The sequence below is a fragment of the Cariama cristata genome, unplaced genomic scaffold (assembly GCF_000690535.1).
Source record: "Cariama cristata isolate BGI_N322 unplaced genomic scaffold, ASM69053v1 scaffold26989, whole genome shotgun sequence".
Taxonomy (NCBI): domain Eukaryota; kingdom Metazoa; phylum Chordata; class Aves; order Cariamiformes; family Cariamidae; genus Cariama; species Cariama cristata.
The window spans coordinates 31,441-52,586 of record NW_009638331.1 but is presented as its reverse complement, the minus strand read 5'-3'; the positions used below and the strand labels follow the sequence as shown (position 1 = coordinate 52,586).

Sequence of the window (21,146 nt, the reverse complement as noted above, 5' to 3'; positions counted from 1 at the left end):
ATGAAGCTGTGTTTCTCCATTGAAATGGCACTCAGATACACTTTTGAAGGTAGATATTTAGGTGCTTTTTGGGGGGTAATTTTTCACTAATCGATGCAGTCTGTGGGCTCCCATTGGTCTACAAAGTACAGTTTGAAAATGACTGGACTAAGGCAGCTTTTCTGGTATCATCAGGGAAGACTACATTAAAAGTACTCTCCGGAGAGCAAGAATGCATCATTTTGTAGCAAAAAAAATTAATAAGCTGGCTGCCATTTCTTGATCAGAGTTCTGTGAATGTTAAAAGAAGAAAGATCATACTGCTAGGAGGCCTGATAAACCAACTCCTTTCTTCCTGCCTTTAAAAAGAACATGATTAGGATTAAACTTTGGGAAGTTATTCTAGGTGTGATCATAAGGAAATGGTGCTATAAACTGTTGAACGTCCATGTCAGCTCTGGAACCAGAAGAGACAAAGGTGGCAGTTTCAGCATATTTCCTGTTGCATTGTGAAAGGGCACTTCTGAAATTGCTTGTCCCTCCCTAAGAAAACTTCTAACTTTCTCCTTTAAACCACAAACCATGGATTTTCCATAACTAATTTTCATTCATAGTCTTGTGATGTTCAAACCCTTCAATGAAGTGTAATTTTCTATACAATTACTGCCTGTAGTTTTGTGAGGTCTGTCGATCACACTGTGCTGTGGTCATGGTTTGGTTTGAGCTCACTGTTTTAGTGGTCACTAGAAAAATCAAAAATTCCAGGCGGAGCCAAACCTGGGGGACATACATACAAAGTGGGACATACAGCTCAGGATCTGTCTTCCTTGACACTGTAGAAGAAGGTGGAAGACCCATGCAGAAAGCAGCTGTAGTGAAAAAACCAGAAAGTTCTTGACCGCATAGATGAGAGAGATCTGCTTTAGTTCTGAAAGTGCAGGTTTAGGTTTCAGGGAAAGTTCTGTAACCTATTGTAATTCCTGATATTCTAGAAGTGTTTGATACTTCTAAACAGTACAATTTCACTAGGTTCAGTGTCACTTGTCTCAGTGAGTTCTACAGGCTCTGCCTTTTCATGTATTTCCTTTTTGTCAGTTCTGGTTTTACCTCCTTTCAATTTCACTGTATTAAAGGGAGATAGGATAGGATATGGTTCATCTATCCTGCTTGTTATCTCTCCACTCTGAGATAAGGGGGCTGGTCTTTTCAATGTCTTCAAACAAGATATTTCCTGTGATCCTACCTTGAGCAAAAAGTACAATCTAACACCATGTCCAGGTTCTAAGCACACTGAGATGCGAATAAACATGACATAGCAGTATGTGAAGACAGGAAAAAATTAGTTTTTTAGAACACAGGCCTTTGTTAAGCCTGATAGTTTCAATGTCAATCAGCAGATGACCTATGAAATAGTAAACAATATTTTGTCAATTAATAAAATTAGGCAAGGTTGCACATTAATTTTCCAGTGAAATCAATCACTTCAGTGAACTAACAGCACTATTGATTTCAAATGGACTCACCACCAAATGCATCTTCATTGTTTGTTTTCCCAACTGGATTCCAATTTCTAGACATATTTATTATTCATAAGTACTTACCATATTACTACAGGAAGAAATTATTTGCTATTTGTGCCTATATGGTATAGCTTTTGGTCCTTGAATGGATGGCTAAAGTTTTTAAATATTGGGTTTAACAACTACTATTGTTTGTACATGACAGCACAACTGACTGTGTTTAGGAAAACAAAGCAGTATATCTGGATCATTTAGATAATAAAGGGGCTTAAAAGACATTAGAAGAAATACAATAGTGTTTACTCATTCATTGACTACTCCAGTCTTTTCCATATTAAGAATCTTTAATATTTTTCATACATATATCACTTTACACAAAATTCTGTATGAGTTTTAATTAATTTAAATATTTTCCACAACACTGAGAAATTCAACAACTAGCTAGTACATAAAAATCAGAACATGAAAATGACTCAAAAGAGTCCAGGTTAGAGATCTCACTGACCATAGTTGGTAAGAAAAACAAGTTGTAAAAAGACAGAAAGTCTATCCAGTTGTTAAAATTATTTTCCTGTAAATACTGAAAGAGATTCTCTGCAGTTAGATGTTTAAGCAAAATAAAAAAAAAAAAAAAGCAGTAACTTACAAATGAGCAAGTGAACAGCAGCTACAGACTTTAACTGACTAAATTTCATGGGACCATTTTCCTAACTTAATTACCTGGCAGCTAGCATTTTGTAGACATGAGAAATTTTGAGATCTAGATTAGAGTTACATGTTATTTCTAAATAATTACAAAGACAGAGGGTTAGATAAGAATCGTAAGAAAGACAAGAATGTTGTGCATTGATGAAGCTCGTGTCAATAACTGTTAGTTGCCCTGGAATACACCGTTACTTAATAAGTGGATTGTTAGCACGGTGGAAAGGATATTTCTCTGCTTTCTTTTTGTCTTTGGGGAAAGACACACAGCAATCTGTTTATAGCCTTAAGTCAAAACATATGATTCTTTTTCCTGAGTCTGTTGATCTGAGCGCTGGGTGAAAGAGTCAATGTACTGCCTTTGTCCTGCGCGTTCCCCCTCCCTCTGCGGGAAACTAGAGAAGAAGCAGGCATGTACCTAAGAAATACCGTGAGTCTGGGCAACCCTGACAGACTGGGAATAGTTATTTTTGATACGTGTAAATGATGAAATGGAGAAGAGACTTAATTTAGCTCTTGCAGTTTGGAAAATAGACTCTACCAACTACTGTTAATTCTTCTTTAAGATGTATACATAGGAATGTACACAAGTTCCAAAGGAGAAGAGGTGCCTTTTCTGTCTTTGCATAAATGCTTTGAGGTGGTTCACATGCCTTCAACACTGACAGCTGGGATTTTCTAAGGGACTGAAGGAAACCTGTGATTTGGAGCTAAATCTTAAAAAACAGACACTGCAACAACTAACATTTACATTTGACCACAGAGGAGGAATCCAGAAACTCCAGTGAATTATCCAAGTATCTCAACCATGGCCAGAAAGAGCTGGGTTCCACAGAACAGGGTAAAAAAGTCAGCATGTTGATAATGGAGTCACTTTGAGCTATGTACAGGGAACCAGTAACTGACCATAGAGATTGAAATGAAGTTCCCACTGCTTTCTAGGGTTTACATCTAGGGAGGTAGCTTGCTTTCCCTAAGAACTAGGGCCACATTGCCCCACTAGGCTATCTAGAGCTATGCAGGTGAGCACTGATCATCTCCTTGGCTTTGATGAGCGCTGTTTCAGCTGGTGTTTCCATGTGAGGAGGCACCCCTTTCCCTTCCCAAGAAGTTCTCTCTGTATAGGTGACTGATCTGGAGGTGGGGATGATGATGTAAAAGTCAGTATTATCTACTTGATAGGTTTGTGGGGAATGGCAGCCACCACTGGTCTGTTCTCCAATGATCAGAGCTCTGCCCAGTCTCTTCATTATGTATACAAACTCTTCAGCAGCCCCAGCCGTCACAGAACTGGTAAGGATTATTAGCCCCTTCTGAGAGCCATACCTCTCCCCTGTTGGACAGGACAAAAAACATCAGAAATGCATCAATTTTCAGAGATTTAGTTGTGTAATGGAGCAAGAGAAGCCAAGATAAAACGCACTTCATTCCCTACCTGCTATTAACAACCAAAGAAATTTGGAAATTTACTTTGTACCTATGATGGTATTAAAGCACTTTTTACACTAGTCCAGCCTCTATACTGTAAAAAAGGCTGTCACCCTACATGGTGTTGGGAGGCCAGCTCATGATTACTACTGCTTGCTCTTCTGTGGCTTTGACTATTACAGGAACTCTAGATCCCATCAGAGGATGGGATAGGCAGGTGAGGAAAGTGATATTTTCCACTGCTAGGAATGCTCAAAGCTCAGCCAGCAGCGTCTTCAATTTCACTCTCATCCTTGCTCTAGGAACATGGCTGTCATAGATCTTAGCCTGCAAACTATGCAGGTGGCATTTTATGAAATTATAATTATAGTGGTTTCCCACAGGCTTTTTATAGTCTATAAATGGAAGCTGTTGCATGGCCTTTGTCCCAAACCCTTCAACAAATGCCCCTTTATTATTAGGATCTGAGCCAGGTTTTCTCATTTTCTTACATAAACCAGCTGCCAGGAGTAGGAGGTTTTTTGCACCTTATTTTCAATATATCTGAACATGCTAAATACTTTTTGAGAGCTTAGTTCCTTTGAAAAAGTGGCCAGTGCATCATAACCGGGACATTATAACTTGAAAACTACTCTAAACTGCTCTAAAAATGTCATTCTCTAAGTTACAGTATGACACATAATTCTCATACTAAACTGTAAAAGAGGGGCCAATGGTATGGTAACTAATTTTTACACTGTCTTTGCTCTTCTCATTTCACTATAGGCCTAATATCCATTAGAAGACCCTTTTCACAGCAGATATATATAATACAGGACCAGATCCAGCTCCTTTGAAGTTAATACGAGTCTGCATGTTCTCTTTGATGGGAACTGGAATGTGTCCATAGTAATCATATCCCCTAGTACAGCCCACCTCTGATTGTCGGGGAAAATAGATGGACCCTGCAGCCTGTGACAAAGTTTAACCCTTTCAGCATGCTCCAAGCCAATAATTGCAGACACCATTGTGACACCATTTTTGGTACTATCTTAGCTGTAAAGGGGAAAAGAACTAAAACTGATTAAGGCTTCTTAACACTCTAACTTTACTTTATGAGCACTCAAGAGCTCTGTTTCTGTATGTTGCAGCATCCTTTCAACTTCCATGAACAGCGGGGCAGGGTATGGGGGTGGTGTGTGTGTGAGCGCGCTCGTGTGTGTATGTGAGATATATTGCTAAATGCTCCAAATTCACTCAGATGTGCAAAAACTAGTGCTTTTCTTGCATTCTCTGGAAAAACTGGGCTCTTGTGGGTGTTTTTGTCTACTGAAATAGTGGATTACACAAGTAGGGAGTGAGGAGCTACATATAAAACTGTGTGAGTATTGGAAGAGAAATTACTAGAGGTCTAGGCAGCACAGGATTTATTTTTAATTTTGGTAACTTTTAAAAGCAACAGATCTCAACTGCTGTACACAGTGTTCAACTAAATTTCTGGGGACCAGTTTACAAGCCTCCGTGCCTAACATACCCCATTCCTAGGAGTGATAAACTATTACTTATAGATGGCATTGAGAGACATGGCTGAAATGCATGTTTGTTTTTACATTCTCTGCATAGCTTGAGCCTATTGTGGCAGGTGTTTTCACCAAATGAGTTATGGTTTCTAATGGCTCACTTTAAAATACACAAGGAGAGACATCTGAAATGAAAAGCTACTCTAAAAAGAAATTATCATTTTACCTTTGAGCTGTGGCTGGGTCCATATTTCCTTTACTGAGTCACTGGGTCTGTCGTAAACTTTGTCCAAGAGAATTTTGTGTCCTTCATCAAAGAAGTATGAGCATAAGATTGCTATGGAAGTGGTGGAGCCTCCAATATTGTACCTTTTCAAAATTAAAAATATTAAAGAAACAATTGAAAAATTATGGCAGACAGTAAATCTCCCTTCCAAGTATTGTTCCGTATCATCTGTACTGAAAGGCCTTATGGCTACATTTTGACACATTTACATTCATTCTCTCCTATCAGCATTTGCACATTTATCAGAGAAACAAAATCCTGTCTAAGACTCTTGAACTGTTATTGCCCACACTGACTTCAAAAGCAAACATCAAACTCCATGGTTATTTTTTTTCTTTATTCAACCTGGAAAAAATTCAGAAAGTAAGCAAAAACTGTTAATCTGCAGAGAAACATCAGATTCTTCTTATTCTTCTACTCTGAATAACCCATGCTGTTACTGACATAGGCAGCATGAGTAAATACCTAAACCCTAATATGTAAATGTAGATCCCAATTTAAGCAACATATGTTTGCAGAACTCTCGTGTTCTTATTTCCTGCTGCACACAATGAGAATAGTTGGGTTTTGCCATCTTATAAGATGAGGTGATTTCTTTTTGTGCCTAAAGATTGCATTAGTTCCTTCATTTAGGACAGTCATGTTTGAAAACTCTGATTGTAGTTTAATTTCATACCAGTCTCTGAAGATTAAATACACTGAAGAGCCTAAGTGTCATCAGAGAACCCCTGCTATGAATACACATAATGGAATACCAAATTATTTTTTGTCCGTCACTTTTCACTAATACTAGAGCATATACAGCATTGGAAACGTTTGTACTTTGCTCACTAGTAGGAGATAGATACAGTGCTTTCCTGTAGGTGATGTTAGGAGTGCCAGGCACAGACATTCCAGCAAAAACCTCCTAGAAAATGAGTTTTGTTCAGTCCAGTCCATAACTAAGTTCTTTTCACCTCCAGAAAAGGATTAGACAATCCTGGAGGCCTCTGTCCGAAAGAGTGAAGCTACCTCTTTATTTGGGGGCTGTATGTTGGATTCATGCTGTGACTGGCTAGAACTGAAATAAGTCTCTTCACTGTGTCCCAGATAGTGCTGTGCAGCCAGGAGGTCCTGCTGCTGCTGCACAGCCCAGGAGGCAGCTAGACCCAGCAAAGGCCAGCTTGCTGCAGCTGCCATCATAGCTGAAGTGAGTGGCAAGCAGGCAGTTAGAGCAATACTGGAGAGCTCTTCCTGGGACTCTCTTGCAGACAGTGAAACTGCAGAAATTTTAGTCAGTAGTAATGACTGAGTAGTTGCTGGAGTCTTAGCTTAACTTTTGAAGGCAAGTACTTCCTTCACTATAGAATTCCTGTGTGACATTAGGGAAGCTGTTTAGTTTATCAGTCTCTTCTCAGTGCTGTGAAGGTTAAAAATATGAAGTTCATGAGTGGCACAGCTGTTCCACTAAGGGGAACTATTAAGGTGAGAGACATTATACATTATGATTAGTCCCATGCAAAACTGAAATTATCAAAATATGAAGTTCCAGGGAGGAAAACTTGTAAGATGAGAAACATTATTTGTTACGGTTAATCCCATGCAAAATTGAAATTATCATCAGCCTTGTCTTAAAATCATAAGACTGGTTTAGGGAGAACTTTAAAAGGTAAAATGTTTGGGGTTCTCTTTTATATGCCTTCAGAGAGTGGATCTTTTGTGTGCACTCAAAGGGCTGGAAATACATTAAATATAAAAAAACCCCAAAGCAACCCAAGAGAAGAATTATAATGAGACCATTTAGTACCTGGGACATGATTTCACCTTTGCTGTTTTATTGCCCCTGGCCCTAATATGAATTTTAGCTTGGGAGAAAACTGGGGCAAGAAACAGGAAAATCCCAGTCCTATCTCAAGTCTATCGGAAGATGTTGGTGCCTTTGCTGAATTTGAATTCAGTCATGGGTGTGTTTTGTTGGCTGCTGCCCTGCCTCCTCTGTGCTCACATAGTGAGATCTCTCTGCTCTCATTGCCGTGCTCATCTTTTCCTGCACATGCTGCAAACCCCAGAAGAATATTATGAAGACTACCAAATAGCAAGAGTCCCATGATGGCAATGGACATAAGCGGTTCTAGCATTAAAAATGAGTTGTTACAAAGGCCTTCTTTTCTTCAGTTGATATTTGTAACGTACTGGGCTCACAAACATTAGCTCTGGACCAAAACAAAGGAATGACTTACCTAAATATTATATGGGAAATGTATATTTGTGATATTCATCTGCTTTGACAGCTGGCAACAAATGGATGCCATCTTCTGACTCATAAGATTTGGAGCATTGTTGACACACTGGACTGTCCAACAGAATCGTAAGTTGAGAGCAGGCATATCATTCTGTAGCTTGCTGTCTAGGGTCTAGGAATGCTAGAGTACATTTAAGTCACCTTTGTGCTCTGTGCACAAGGGTCATTCTGTACAGGGCTGATTGCCCAGTATAATTTAGCACTGCAGATATGGCAAACTAGATGTTGTAATACAGCCTTATGTACGGTCTGTTTTTTTGACTGTTCAACTACTTGACCACTGCCTGCAGTAAAAGATTTAATTAAGCCATATATATAATTAATTAATACAAGGCATATGCAAAATTAGATTAGAAAGAAATCAGAGAAAGAAAACACATGACATCCAGGATTGCATTCTGCAGCATATTCCTTAAATTTGCCTATTTAGTTGTAAACTTCTCAAGTGATGGTACAATTTATCTTGAGATATACTTCCAGATCGTTACTGTTTTCCTTGGCTGTTTTCCTTTTCTTATTTAATCCTAGTAATGTTAGCCTGTAAACAGGACAGTAAGCCATGTAAAGTTAATTCACTGTTACAAATAAAATGCTGTTATGAAAGAGCTTTGGTTATTTGCCATTCAAAGGTTTACCTCATGTCTATGATTAATGCATCTGTGTGAACAATTTTCTTCCAAACATGTTCTACCAGTAGGTCAGACACCTGGGTTAGAAGTTCACAGTCTCCAAACATATCAAATCGCAGATAGCCGATGTTGTTTTCAAATACATTTGTGTGGAATGAAAATTTAATCAGATCTTCAAATACTTCTGAGGAAGGGATCTGAAAGAGTTTGGAAAAACAAGAGAAGTCATTTGCTGGCACTAATAGCTTGGCACAAGATTTAAAAAGAATTATGTGGGTCAAGTTTAGTCCAGGTGGGACACATGTGAGGAATGTGACTAAGTCAGAAGAACATAATAAACGCTATTAAGATTTTTGCATATTAAAAATAGTTTAGCATTGGCTGCTGCATTGTTTGCCCAGTACAGGGTGCATCAATAGCATGCCCAGAATTTGGATCAGGCACCTATTTGTCAGGCCTCAGTTTATTTTTCAAAAATATAGGAATTTCCTTGGACTAAAAAGGCTGAGAAGGCTACAAGAACCATCCCCCAGCCTGCATAGGCCACTATCCCAGACCTGCCACCCAAGCCCCCTTCTTTCCTTTAGCAGTTCTTTCTAAATAAGACACTTAGGAATTTTATATTCTCTTGATTGGCCTCAGCCAACAAACAGCTGCTGGCTACAGGTGAGGTTGGCCCCAGCCCCTCTTAATGAGCCAGTGCCTGTGACAGTGAAGAACCTGATTTGTTGGGCATATGCTAGGACACTCATGAGGGAGATGTGTTAAATCTCATATATGGTGGCCATGTGCCTGTAGTCTCATGTGTTAGGCTGTGATTAATCTAATTTTGTTAAGTTTATGTTATTAAACAGCAGACATTTTTCGATAGCAATGTGTAGCCAACTAATAAAGTTATCCTGGTAACCCCTACAGGCACTAAGACATAGCCTGCTCCTATTGCCAAACTTCTGTTTTGCATGCATGTGTCTGAAAATGGAAGACCCTCCTTCAACTTAAGAACAAAAAGCTTTGGGATATATATGATTTATGTGACCTTCAGTAATCTGGTCTTTTCTCCTCAGGGTTGCTGTGAAAATTATTTTATACTTGCTTTTTCATCAGTTGACCTCTGTCATAGCTCAGCCCCAGACAATCCATACTTTTACACCCAAAAGAACAAGGAGTCAGCAGTGAGCTATGTACTAAAAGATGCTCTCCCAACCTGCAATAGGCCACAGAATTTGGGAAGCATTTGGACTTTCCGCAACTGTAGAAGAGTCAGGCAATCTCCTGCCCTACATGTAGTACTCTGGCCTGGGGATGTGCTCCTGCCAAAAGCAAGTCTCCACAGCAGGAGAATTTCCAAGGTGTGTGAATGCAGCTGTATTTGACACAGCTCAAGCACTTTACCTTTACCTGAGGGAAAATTACCTGCCATACCACACTTCTGGCTGCCCTGGGCCGCTTCATCATTCAGTGCCTTCTGTATGTCAAAATTGCCAAAATTTGAAACTTTAATTAAAAAACCCCGTTGGCCAGTAGTTGTTGATCTGATGGTAAGAGCAAACCCTCCTGAGTCCTTTTCTGTACCCTTCTTTCTCACTGCACCTTGTGAAAATAACCATTGTATCTCATCTGTAAACATACCAGTCCAGCACTACTGAGTGTCATTTCCAATCCACTTCCCAGTGACAGCAATGCTACTTGATCTGCCCACATAGTTTGATTATCAAATCACAGTTTTGAAGAATATATCTAGCATGCATTGCATTGTTCTGACAGAGCTTATATCTAGTTCAGAGGTACTGGTCCCTCCAGGAGAAAAAAATCATCGCTCATTGGTAACATCTATGAATAAAATTGATGTGTTACCCTCAGCCACTTACTTACTAATGATATTTTAACTGAACACTCAGATTTCTTAGCTCTGTCTCCAACAACAGTTGCTAGATGCATACCCATAAGCATGTTGATTAAGAATAACCTCTTTGTGTCTGATTTTTTTTCCTACTTGTTCTTTTACTGTGCTGCATCACATCTTCGTTCACTGAGGACTTCAGTACTTGCTAAGCAGTGTTGCTAACTCTTGGAAATTCATTACAAATTTCAAGGCAGGCAGGTTCCTCTTAAAGCCTCAGGTCTCATGGGGTAAAACAAATATGCAAGGATCTCAAAGAAACTCTCCTTCATCTTCATGGCAGCAGGAAAAGGTATGAAAATATATCTACGCTAAAGGCTCTAAGACCAAAATTCAGATGAAAAGTACTCAGAATGTAATTTTTCGAGGATGGGAAAAGCCTCCTAATTTTTAAGCAAAAGAGGAGAGGAGGCTGGGACTGACAGTAGAGAGTTACTGTCCTGGAAAACTGCAGGTTCATGACACTAGCACATGGGCCATGGGCTGCTGGTACCTAAGGAGGTAAGGCTAGATTCAGAAAGCAACAGCGTGCTCTCCTTTGGAAGGCAGGGCTCTGTTTGGCGGTCAAGGACAAACTGGGACAGGATGCAGCTGAAAGTAGGATCCTCCTGCTCAGTCAGGCAGTGTTTACATACAAATGACTTGATGTTAAATATAAACCCTCAGGTGCCTTAGTAAGAACATTATAAGCAATGTGGCTAGACTAAAGGACCTCCAAGCTAACACCACTTCAGCCAAGGAAGAATTGTTTTTCGTTAACTATATAGGGTTTCCAGCCCTATTCTGCAGTCTCCTTCCACAGCTGAGTGGCCTGACTTGAACAAGTGATGTGACACTAAATAGGACCTAGAATGCTGCCCTGGGGCTCATGCATGGAGTTTTATCCCTGGTTCTGCTACTGACATATACGCTAACCATGGGCAAACTACTTTTCCAGCTGTGCCTCTCTTCCCTCTTTTCTACCCCTTTACCTCTCCCCTAAGTTGTTTTGTCTATTTAGATGGAAACTGCATTTTCATAGCTAATTTTGTGCTGACCATTGCAACTCTGATTTCCATTAAGGTTGCCAGTGCTGTCAACTGCCAGCTGTTAAATATTATCAGCCAACACCCTTGTGCCACTGTAAATCCTGAGATTGATTTAAGAACCATGACATCTTGAAAACTGTGGCAGGGTTGCACCTCTGTTTTGGAAAATAATTTAGGTTCCTTGTGTACCCTCACAGGCTGGAATGGAACTGTCCATCCTAGTAGGTCCCCCAGCTCAAGGACTGAGCAGGATCAGCTGTATCCCTGACAGCTGATTCTCACTTACTCTTAAAAACACCCATATCACTGGGTGATTTTGAGGCAATCCAGTCTAGTACGTCACTAGCCTTACTATTACAAAGATGTTTTTAACATCTAGTGTAAACAATCTAAGTTCACCACTTTCTACAGCTTAAGTGCATTACTTCTTGGCCTGTTTACCATGGACAAGGGAACAGATTATTCTCTTCATATTTGAAACAGCCTCTTACATATCTGAAGACTGTTTTCATGTCTCCTCTCAGTTTTCTTCTCTCTAGAATAAACAACTCAAATATTTTAAACTTTTCCAAGATTATTCTTATTCAGTCTTCTCTTTACTCCAATTCCTCTTTTCTGCTGTCTCCTCACTTCAGCCACATCTTTCCAGAAAATTATTGCCCAAAACTGCACATGGTACACTCAGCTGAATTTTCTTTAGAGCTGAATGTAGCAGAAGACTTTGTATGTCTTAGTGATTATATTCCTCCTTATCCATTCCAGTTTGATAATGATTATTTTTTACTGCAACAACTTGACTCTGTTGACTTGTGTTCAGCTTATGAACTCTGAAGGACCCATACACTTTTTTACAAGACCCCCCCCAAACAAGCTGTTTTCCTCCCAGAGTTGTGCAGTCAATCACTGTCACCCTAGAAACTGTGTAAGAATGCTGCATGTGTTTTTATTTAACCACATCTTGCTTTTCACAGATCTTTTCTCCATTTTTTTCCAGAACTGTATCTTTGAATTCTAATCCATTGCACCAAGACAGCCAGAGTGAGGGGGTTACCACAAGCAAAAGCTGAAACCCTCTGGGACAGTGCTGGATTAGCATGGAAAGGATTGAAAGAGGTTATTTAAGGCTCTCAGTCCCCATTGAGGGAGTGCAGGGCAGAGGGAGAAGCTGTACTTTCACCCCACAAAGGGCAGCACTGAACAGAGGTGTGTAAACCTGCTCTTACAGTACACAGCTTGTAACACACTCATTGCAGTCCAGTGAGCAGTTATTTTCTAGTTAATGCCCTGGAAGATTACATTTGAAAGCAAAATCTGAAAACGCGACTTGTGGGTAAATTTCATCCAAAAGCCGCTGAAAATCCTTAAAACTAGTGGTTCAATCTACTGTAACATTAATAATAATGAAAAAAAAAGATCACAAATGGATCTCTCTGGTAGGATTGTAACTGCAAATGCAGCTGCATTGAGCTTGAGTATCAGGATCAGAAGATGAAAGGTACTAGAAAAAGAACAAAAGTGAATAACAAAGTGTCATATTCTTTTCTGCACCAAATACAAGAAGTAAGTATGAATTGTAAAAGGTGAAGATTCAATGAGAGTTAAACACGAGACATTTATTTGGCTTGCATAAACTTGTGTAATTCCACTGACTTTACTGTGGTTACGTTGATATAAATCAGCATCATATGGGCTCACTTTTTTTTTTACCTGTTAGCAATAGATGCAGCAATTTTATTATCTATCTTCACACTTTGAGGCTGAGCATTTTGATTTCACTCCATTAATGAAGGGACATAAGCAAACTATACTCCTTTCTGGTGAAACATCTGTAACTATTGCCTCCTTCAGCAAGTACAATACTCTGTTGTAGACACATATTATGTATCTGGGAAAAGGAGGACCTCAAATGCAGGAACAATTTCTGTTTATAAATGATTCCTTTTTGTCTTTTACATTGATCAACATTTTCAGCTGCTTATCTAAAACATTAATACAATAATTCTCTTAGGTGTGAAGACTGCATTAAAAGTATCTAGGCATTATCAAGGGGCCAAAAGTGTCACTCAGGGAGACTCTCGTCACTTAAAAAAATTGACATAATGCATTTGCCAGAATCAGGCAGCAGTTCTTCCATAGGTAGTCTACAATACTCAGATATACATGAACACAAATGTTTCAGTATGGAAAGGAAGGTATGGCTGGAGGGAGAGAGAGGCAAACAGAAGAATAAGAGGTAGGGATTATTGAACTGCTCACCAGCAAGTTTAAAGAGCTCTGCTTTATAAGCAAAATGTATTTTCTGAATCACAAACAATATATACAACATTTGCCTTTGGGAAGTCTGACTTTGGAAAACGGCATATATGCAGCAGACAACTCTGGCCAGCATTGACCTTGTGGCTGTCATAGAAGAGATATATTCACTCCCTGGTATTATGCTTCAGCAGCTATTCTAGTGTAGCAGATGCAAAGGTCTACATGCATTTCACTTGTCTGTCTCCCATGTCCCATCCCATCGTTCCTGCAGTTATTCATCATCACTTTCATTTAATTGTGTTGGATCTGCTTCACTGTCAAGGTCATTATCAAGAAAATCCCACTGTCAAGGAAAAGGGCGGCTTCGAGGATAGGTAGCACAAGAGAAAAACTAGCTTTTAGGTTTTTGAGCAATAGATGTGATATAGATTAAAAGAGTCACTATGTGCAAGTATAGGACTGTGAAAAAAAAATTTACAAATGCAGTTACTGCCATCATGTAAGCTTCACTGTAATCTTAAGGCATCTGCTCTCTGGAGTATTGGTATGGAGTATTCCTGAAATGTTCCACAGTAAGCACTCCTCTTGGCCCTGCAAAAGCAAGGCAGGACATGAAGGTACTCTTGCTGCCCAGTGCTCTGTGGAATAGGTGAATTTTCTTCTATCATCACAATGAAAAGCCTTTACTTTAATGACTTTAGTGTCTTCCTTCACTCGCCCTCTTTTGTCTTAAAATGTCTTAACACTGCTCCCTTGTGTCTCTGCTTCCCAATTTCCTCAAGCACTATGAAGGAATGTATAGGCCTTTGGAAACTATTTTAGCCTCATAAGAGACCCGTACTTCTCCTCTGCTATTTATACATTATTTCCCCTTGAAGAAATCTCACATTTGTCCTGATTTTCATCCACACTGATGAGATTTCCTTCTTATGGGTGCATCCCTGACCTCTTCCAATCATTTTGCTTGACAAAGAACTGAGGTGAACAGAGGCATTAATTAGCATAATTGTATTTCCTCGCTAGCTCTATCAGGATTAGAATTTCACGTCATATGACAAGTTCTTTCTTCTGTACATCCAGTTCTCAACATTCAAGGTCTGATTAAAGTAAGTAAAGTTTGAACAAGTAAAAATAGCCAACAATATCCATTAACAGCCTTCAGTGAAAACAGTGACTAATTTGCAAGATGGGCCACTTTGAAGAATGAGGAGAAATTATGATGTATCACTAATGATATGTTGCTAATAATTTAGCAGGGAACTCTGTCAAAAACATCTTTAGAGTGAAGTTTTCTACACCCCAAAAATGTAGGAGGGAAAGAAAGCAGTGGAATAGAAAAGTCCTTTCATTAATTATTTCCATTTAAGCTTAGAGGCAAGAATGGGGCCAGCATCCCTTGGCTAACAAACTTGAAAAAATGCCCTCCCTTGGCAATGCTTAGACTTTGTCCTTGACCTTAGTGTTGGAGATAATACCACAAAGGTCACACCCACTTTAAATCATGCATGCCAAAAACTTCAGAGGGTGGAAGCCCACAGATTTCCTCCCCCAGGAAACATTTAATAGTTACCTGACACTTGGTATACTCTGGTTCATTGCAAAGGCAAATGTATTCTCTTCAAAACGTAATTTTATGAGTCCCTGGAGAAAAGATGTCTCTGATAGCCATGCTCGAGCAGTAGCCAGAAAGGAGCTAACTCCATCCGAGAAAGAGATCAGATTATCCTAAACCTCCCTTTAGTTTGAAGATGGAATTTTAACAAGAGCTCCTGGGAGCTGCCTCCAGCACAACAATGAACAAGAAATATTGCCAAGGCAGACCAGTGTATAAATACCCAGGCTCAGAACAAAGCACAGACTGTTACACAAACCACACAGCAAGGGCAAAAGTAGATTATTAAAAACCAATTTCTCCCTAGAGTCACCTAACTTCTATGCAGATACTTCTTCCAAAGTATTTCTAGGTCACTGGGAAACTGTCTGATGCTGAGCATGAGGTACAAACAGAACAACTTTTCACTGTCACTACCAAAGGAGTTGCTTGTTATTCTGGTGTAATAGAAGTCAGGTACAGAAATTTTATATAGAAAAATCCATTAAAGATTATGTGGCTGCATGTTTTCTTGGTGTATGCATTTACCCTGGTCCAACCAAATTTTTCTTCAATTACAAACTCGGTTTGTAATCAGTGGGTTTTTACATTAATTTATTACAGCTTAAAAAAGCCATAGCACTGAAAGAGAGGCAATCACAGATACAATGAGATATCTTCCTTCTAATGGTGAAGCCGTTATTTGCTTGTGGCAGATGGCAACTGAAGGAGATTCACAGCCTGAAGGTTGTTGCCAAAATGCATGCATCCAGAACTACCATCTACTACCACAAGATACTACCCTGACCTGCCTTAGTGTCAGAGAGAGCTCAGCCTCCAAAACGCACTCAGGCACTAGCTTCTTTTCTAGATACTGGTAAACTATGATGGGTTTATGATATGGGCTAGAAACAAGGTAAGGTAACTAACTCAGTGCTCCCATTCTTGCTGGCATCAGTATGGCTGGGTACAAGAGAACTGTACCTGTTTTGGCATGATCCCTGGGATGCTGTCCTTGGCGTGTTCAGGGATGTAGAGTAATTTCAAGTGCTCGTCATCAGAAAGAGCTTGCAAGTTGGCAGTCACCTTCCTGGCCAACTCTTTTTCTGTATTAATCATTTTATAACTATTTATGTTGATGTTCTTGGTGAGGTTGGATGCTATAACAGTCCCAGTGTCCACAAAGGCATAATTATCTGCCACAAGCTTGCCTACAGTTTGCAGTATCTGTGGCACCTGGGCACGCAGGTTGGCAATGTGCTGAGCTACAGCCATGGCTTCACTGGCCTGGATGGTGATGTGTGGCTCCACCCCAGACACACTCCATACTTTGCCAGTGACTGGGCTGAGCACCACTTGGCTGGGGATGGAGGCATATAGGGAACTGTTACCAACACGATAAATGCCCACTGAGAGGGAACCACCTACTGTGGGCTCACCAATAACTGTTGCCCGGTGTAGATCCTTCATAGAGCGAGTGAAAGCTTCAGCTGCTGAGCCACTCATATGGCTTGTTAGGATGTAGATGTCCTTGAGGGAGCCATATCTCTTGCCAGTGACTTGGGGGAGAGTCCACACCTCTGTGCTGTGGGAAGTACTACGATCAAAGACAGTGTAGAGGTGTTGCCGAGGCTCAGGCTCAAAGAAATAGGAACAAAGTACTGGGATAGCAGTGGAGTAGCCACCTGTGTTGTACCTCATGTCAATAATCATGGCATCTGTGTCCACCAGCTTGTTCCACACCATCTGCACCAGCTGGGGCCCAATGGCCTTCACTGTTTCTGCCTCAGCCATCATATCAAAGCGAAGATAGCCCAGGTTGCCTGGCAATACCTCAATTTTGAACAGTGCCTCAATGATGTACCTCAGCTCCTCAGGGCTGGGAATCATGTTGGGAACCTGTTCTTCTGGTGTTGGTTCCACATGGCTGTGGAAGACATGAAGCCGATGGTCCCCTGAGGCCTCCTGCAAGTCACTGGTAAGCTGGGAAGCCAAAGTCTCAAAGTCTACAGCTGATCGATAACCTCCTTGGGCCTGTTTGGTGCTGAGCAAAGCACTAACATTACCAGCCACTTCTGGGATGGCATAGTGAGCCTCTAGGAGTTGCCCAGTACCCTCCAAAAGTACTCCCATGTTCTTGTGGAAAGCTAGCACCTCTTGAGCCTTCTCCAGTGCATCCTCAGCCAACACTATGGCATCAGGCACAACTCCTCCGCCCATCCAGCTTTCCCCATGGTTGTCAATGAAGGTGACAACAGGAACTGTGATAGTTAGGCCATGGGTTATTCCCTGCTCAGGCTGCAGCAGAGGGAAGGTATGGGTGTGTGAGAGGCTTCCTGCTGTGATCTCACCAATCAGTGTGGCACGGCCCAGGGACTGCATGAGGTAAGCAAACTCCTCAGCCGCTGTAGCAGTATGGTGGCTGGTGAGCAGGTAGATGCCACGCTGAGCCCCATATGGCTGGCCCAGCAGTTCTGCCTGGCTGTTGTGCTCCTGTGTGTGGTTGGTGCACCTGTCATAGGTTGTGAAGAGATGGACAGGGCCAGCAGTAGGATCTTGGAAATAGGAGAGTAGCACAGGCACAGCAGAGGAGGAAGGGCCTCCAGAGTTGTAACGTAGGTCCATGATCAAGTTCTCTGTATTTTGGAGGGGCTCCCACACTTTGAGGACAATGTAAGGTCCCAACTTAGCAAGCACAGAGGCATCTGCAAACTCATCAAAGCGCATGTAGCCAACATTGCCTGGCAACACTGACACCTTGAAGACAGTATCCACCAAGGCATGCAGCAGCTGCTCATTGTCAGGTAAGTTGGCTGCCACTGCAATTGGCTTCTCAGCAGGGTGGGCAGCAGCTTCACCTGGCATCATGACTCTGACCAACAGGCGGGGGTCTTCAGATAAGGTCTGCATCTCAGTGTTGAGCTTGGTGGCCAGGTCCTCTACTGACTGCACGGAAGAGAAGTCAGAGGTGACGAGGTGCTGCAGCAGTGCTGGCACTCGCTCCACTAAGCTGTAATAGTCCTTTAATATTTTTGTGAGGTGGCTTAGGGTGCCAGGCACTGCTCTGCGCACTGCCAGAATGTCCAGGGATTTCTGCAATGCTTGATCTGCCTCAGTAGCCACACATGGCATCACCCCACTCACCTCCCAGCTCTGTCCACCCCCACTCAAGGGGCTCACAGATCGTGACACGGGAACCATCACATAGAAATTGGAGGGGCCAATACGCAGCTTCTGGATGTCCAGTGAGCCCCCAGCTGTCTTCTCCCCGACAGTGATAGCCCTGTTCATGTGCTTGAGGATGTAAGCCACATCTTCAGCCACTCCTGTGGTGTGGCGGCTGATCAAAACAATGACATCCTTGTCTTTGCTGTACCTCTCTCCCAACACCTTTGGCAGTGTCCATATCTCTGTGGTGGTGTTGGAGGGCCGATTGTATACGGTCTCAACATGCAGCACTTTGTCTGCTTCATGCAAGTATGAGATGATGAAGGGGAGGCCAGAAATCTGTCCCCCAGTGCTGTGACGAAGATCTATCACCAGGGCAGACGTCTCTATCAGCGTCTTCCACACCTTGTCCACCAGAAAAGCTCCAACTTTCTGCACAACTTCCTGTCCTATGATATAATCAATCCTCAGGTAGCCAACATTGCCCTCCAGCTTGTCATACGTGACCACATGCTCAATAAGACTCAGGAGTTGTTCACGAGTTGGGGAAGCCTCAGCTTCTTGTTTGGGAGCTGCATGTGGTGATGGCTCATAGGAAACCACCAGTCTTGGGTCATTCAGAGCACCCTGCACTCCAGCTGTCAAGACACTGGCCAGCATTTTTGGATCTGAGATGTCCAGGATCTCCCCGCTCTTGATTGCTTGTTCAATGGCTTCTTGCATTCCCACTAGGTTTTCAGGATAGCAGTAGTTATCCAGAAGGACTTTAGCCATGTCCAGCACTAGCGTTGGCTGAAAGATTTCCTCAGCAGGTATGCTGCACATGATCAGTGCTGAAAACAGGAAGAAATGTGTCCTAATCATTTTGTTTGTATGGACTAAAAAAGAAGGGAAGAAGTCAGAAGCTCTTATCAATCAAGATGAATGTAGCTCTCCAATGACTCTCTGTTCGTGAATCGCACTGAAATCCCTACGTTGAATCCAGGTGCACTGAACAGATAAAAATCTTTTATCTGCATTAAACCCTTAATCTCATTAAAATGGAGTGCATCATCCGAAGTGCACCAATAGATGAAGTTCAGCTCCTTACTACTTCACAGCCCTCTTATGAAACAGTAATAAACTTCAATCATCAAGGAAGATCTTTCTGGCAGTTAATTGTTTCAAAAAGGTAATGCATTGCCCGTTATAAACTGGTCCTGGCTTATCCTGACAGTGGATTTCTAAAATGCAAAACTTTGATTTTAACCACAATTAGAACAGCAGTCATCTAGTCTTTATTTATGAAAAGTTTATACCAGGACATTCTTCAGTGAGTTAGTTGTATCAATATTTAATATTTTTTCCAAAGTTGTTGACAATACTTTGTCTTTGGTGTTTTTCAGACCGAGCTGCAAAGGACCATTCTTACATTCTATGACTAAGGGCTCCAAACATGGAACTCCAGGCATTTAGAACAGCTCATAAAATCCAAGGTAATGACAGTCTGTTAATTTCTGTGCTGAGAATTGCCAGCATTTTAAACAGGACTTTGAAATACATTTGCCTCAACATAATACAGCTAAATCTGAGGTGACTTTAATCTTCATAATTTGCACTCAATTAGGATTTACTTGTAATACCATTGGGTAACATATGGTCATGTCTGATGACAGCTGCCAGCCAATAGACTTTAGGCTCAACATACCAAAATAGAACGTGGGGGGTTGTTTTCTTCTGCTCACAATGTATCTGAGACCCTATTGTATTAAGAGTTTGAAAGAGGATCAGAATATGCGGGACACAGCTGCAGGCTGTATCCATGTGAGCTGTCAGCATTCAGAGCTCAATATGACATGCCAAAGACATACAAGAACAGATTCTTGCCTTTAAGTTTGAAATTAGTTTCTACCCCAGCCATTCTGCTTGCTGGAGGTAGCTGCAAGAGTGGACTAGGGAATTTGGGAAGAGTATGTTTTTGTATTGCTTTCAAAATGTCACTTGTTGCTACGTATGAATACATGTGGAGGGAAGAGTCCAAAGACGGTCTGCCCTGGCTGGGTGCACTCTGTTGGTGTTATGTGTGAGTGTCATGAGTGAAGCCTGCCATTCACATGAGCAAAGTTTAGTGCAGTCCTCTTTCTGGGTCATTCAGTTGTAGTAGTAAAGGAGTTTTGTGAAGTTCCTTCCTTTAATATGTCTGTATAGGAATAGCCTTGTCTATATATGCAAGTGATATTTCATCCCACGGTGGATTTGTATCTGTGTGTATGCAAATGTAGCAATGTGCATCCATCAAAGGGAACAATTAATTTGTTCTGAGTCCATTAGAGAAAGGACTGCTTTATGGCAAAAGCTGTAAAACTTGTTATAATCACAAGTATCTCTGGCAAGCAGGCTGTAAAAAACCCTAGTTTAAAAAAAAGTTGCCACTTCCCTTGTCAAAAGAGAGGCCTAGCATATAGTTGAAAATGTTGTTGATAATGTACAAATAAGTAATTAAGCTCCAAGTGTGCCACAGCACATTCTGTGTGACTCATTGGTAAAGAAGCAGTGAGATTCAGATCTGCTGTATGTTCTTAATTTCAGGGGGCCATTCTATATTGCGACAATGTGTGACAACCACAACAGACCTAACTCCAGGGCATTATCACCAGTTTGAATTGCTCTTGCTTGCTTCCTGTAAAGAATAATCCAGCACTCTAGGACAAAGGTAGCTGGAACAAAAACTCTCCAGCATAACCACACTTTGTCCAGAAACTGACTTTTGAGCTACAGGATTTATTGCCAGAGCTGCATTAATTCCTCATGTGGCCAATACAGTGCACAGGACCCTGGGCAAATAATTTTCTACTGCTTTTCTAACCCATGGCTCTTCTGTCTGTCTAGCTTGGAAAGTT

The 21,146-nt window shown here is 41.2% G+C and overlaps 1 protein-coding gene across 1 annotated transcript; it reads right to left on the bottom strand.

Moving 5' to 3' along the window:
- Positions 1-3,205: 3,205 nt before the first annotated feature.
- Positions 3,206-19,196, bottom strand: RBP3 (retinol binding protein 3, interstitial). The gene is made up of 4 exons (XM_009708665.1): positions 16,084-19,196; positions 8,331-8,521; positions 5,355-5,497; positions 3,206-3,534 (listed from the first exon to the last, which is right to left on the bottom strand). The coding sequence occupies exons 1-4, from the start codon at positions 19,129-19,131 to the stop codon at positions 3,206-3,208; spliced, it is 3,711 nt and encodes a 1,236-aa protein (XP_009706967.1). The 5' UTR covers positions 19,132-19,196.
- Positions 19,197-21,146: the final 1,950 nt, after the last annotated feature.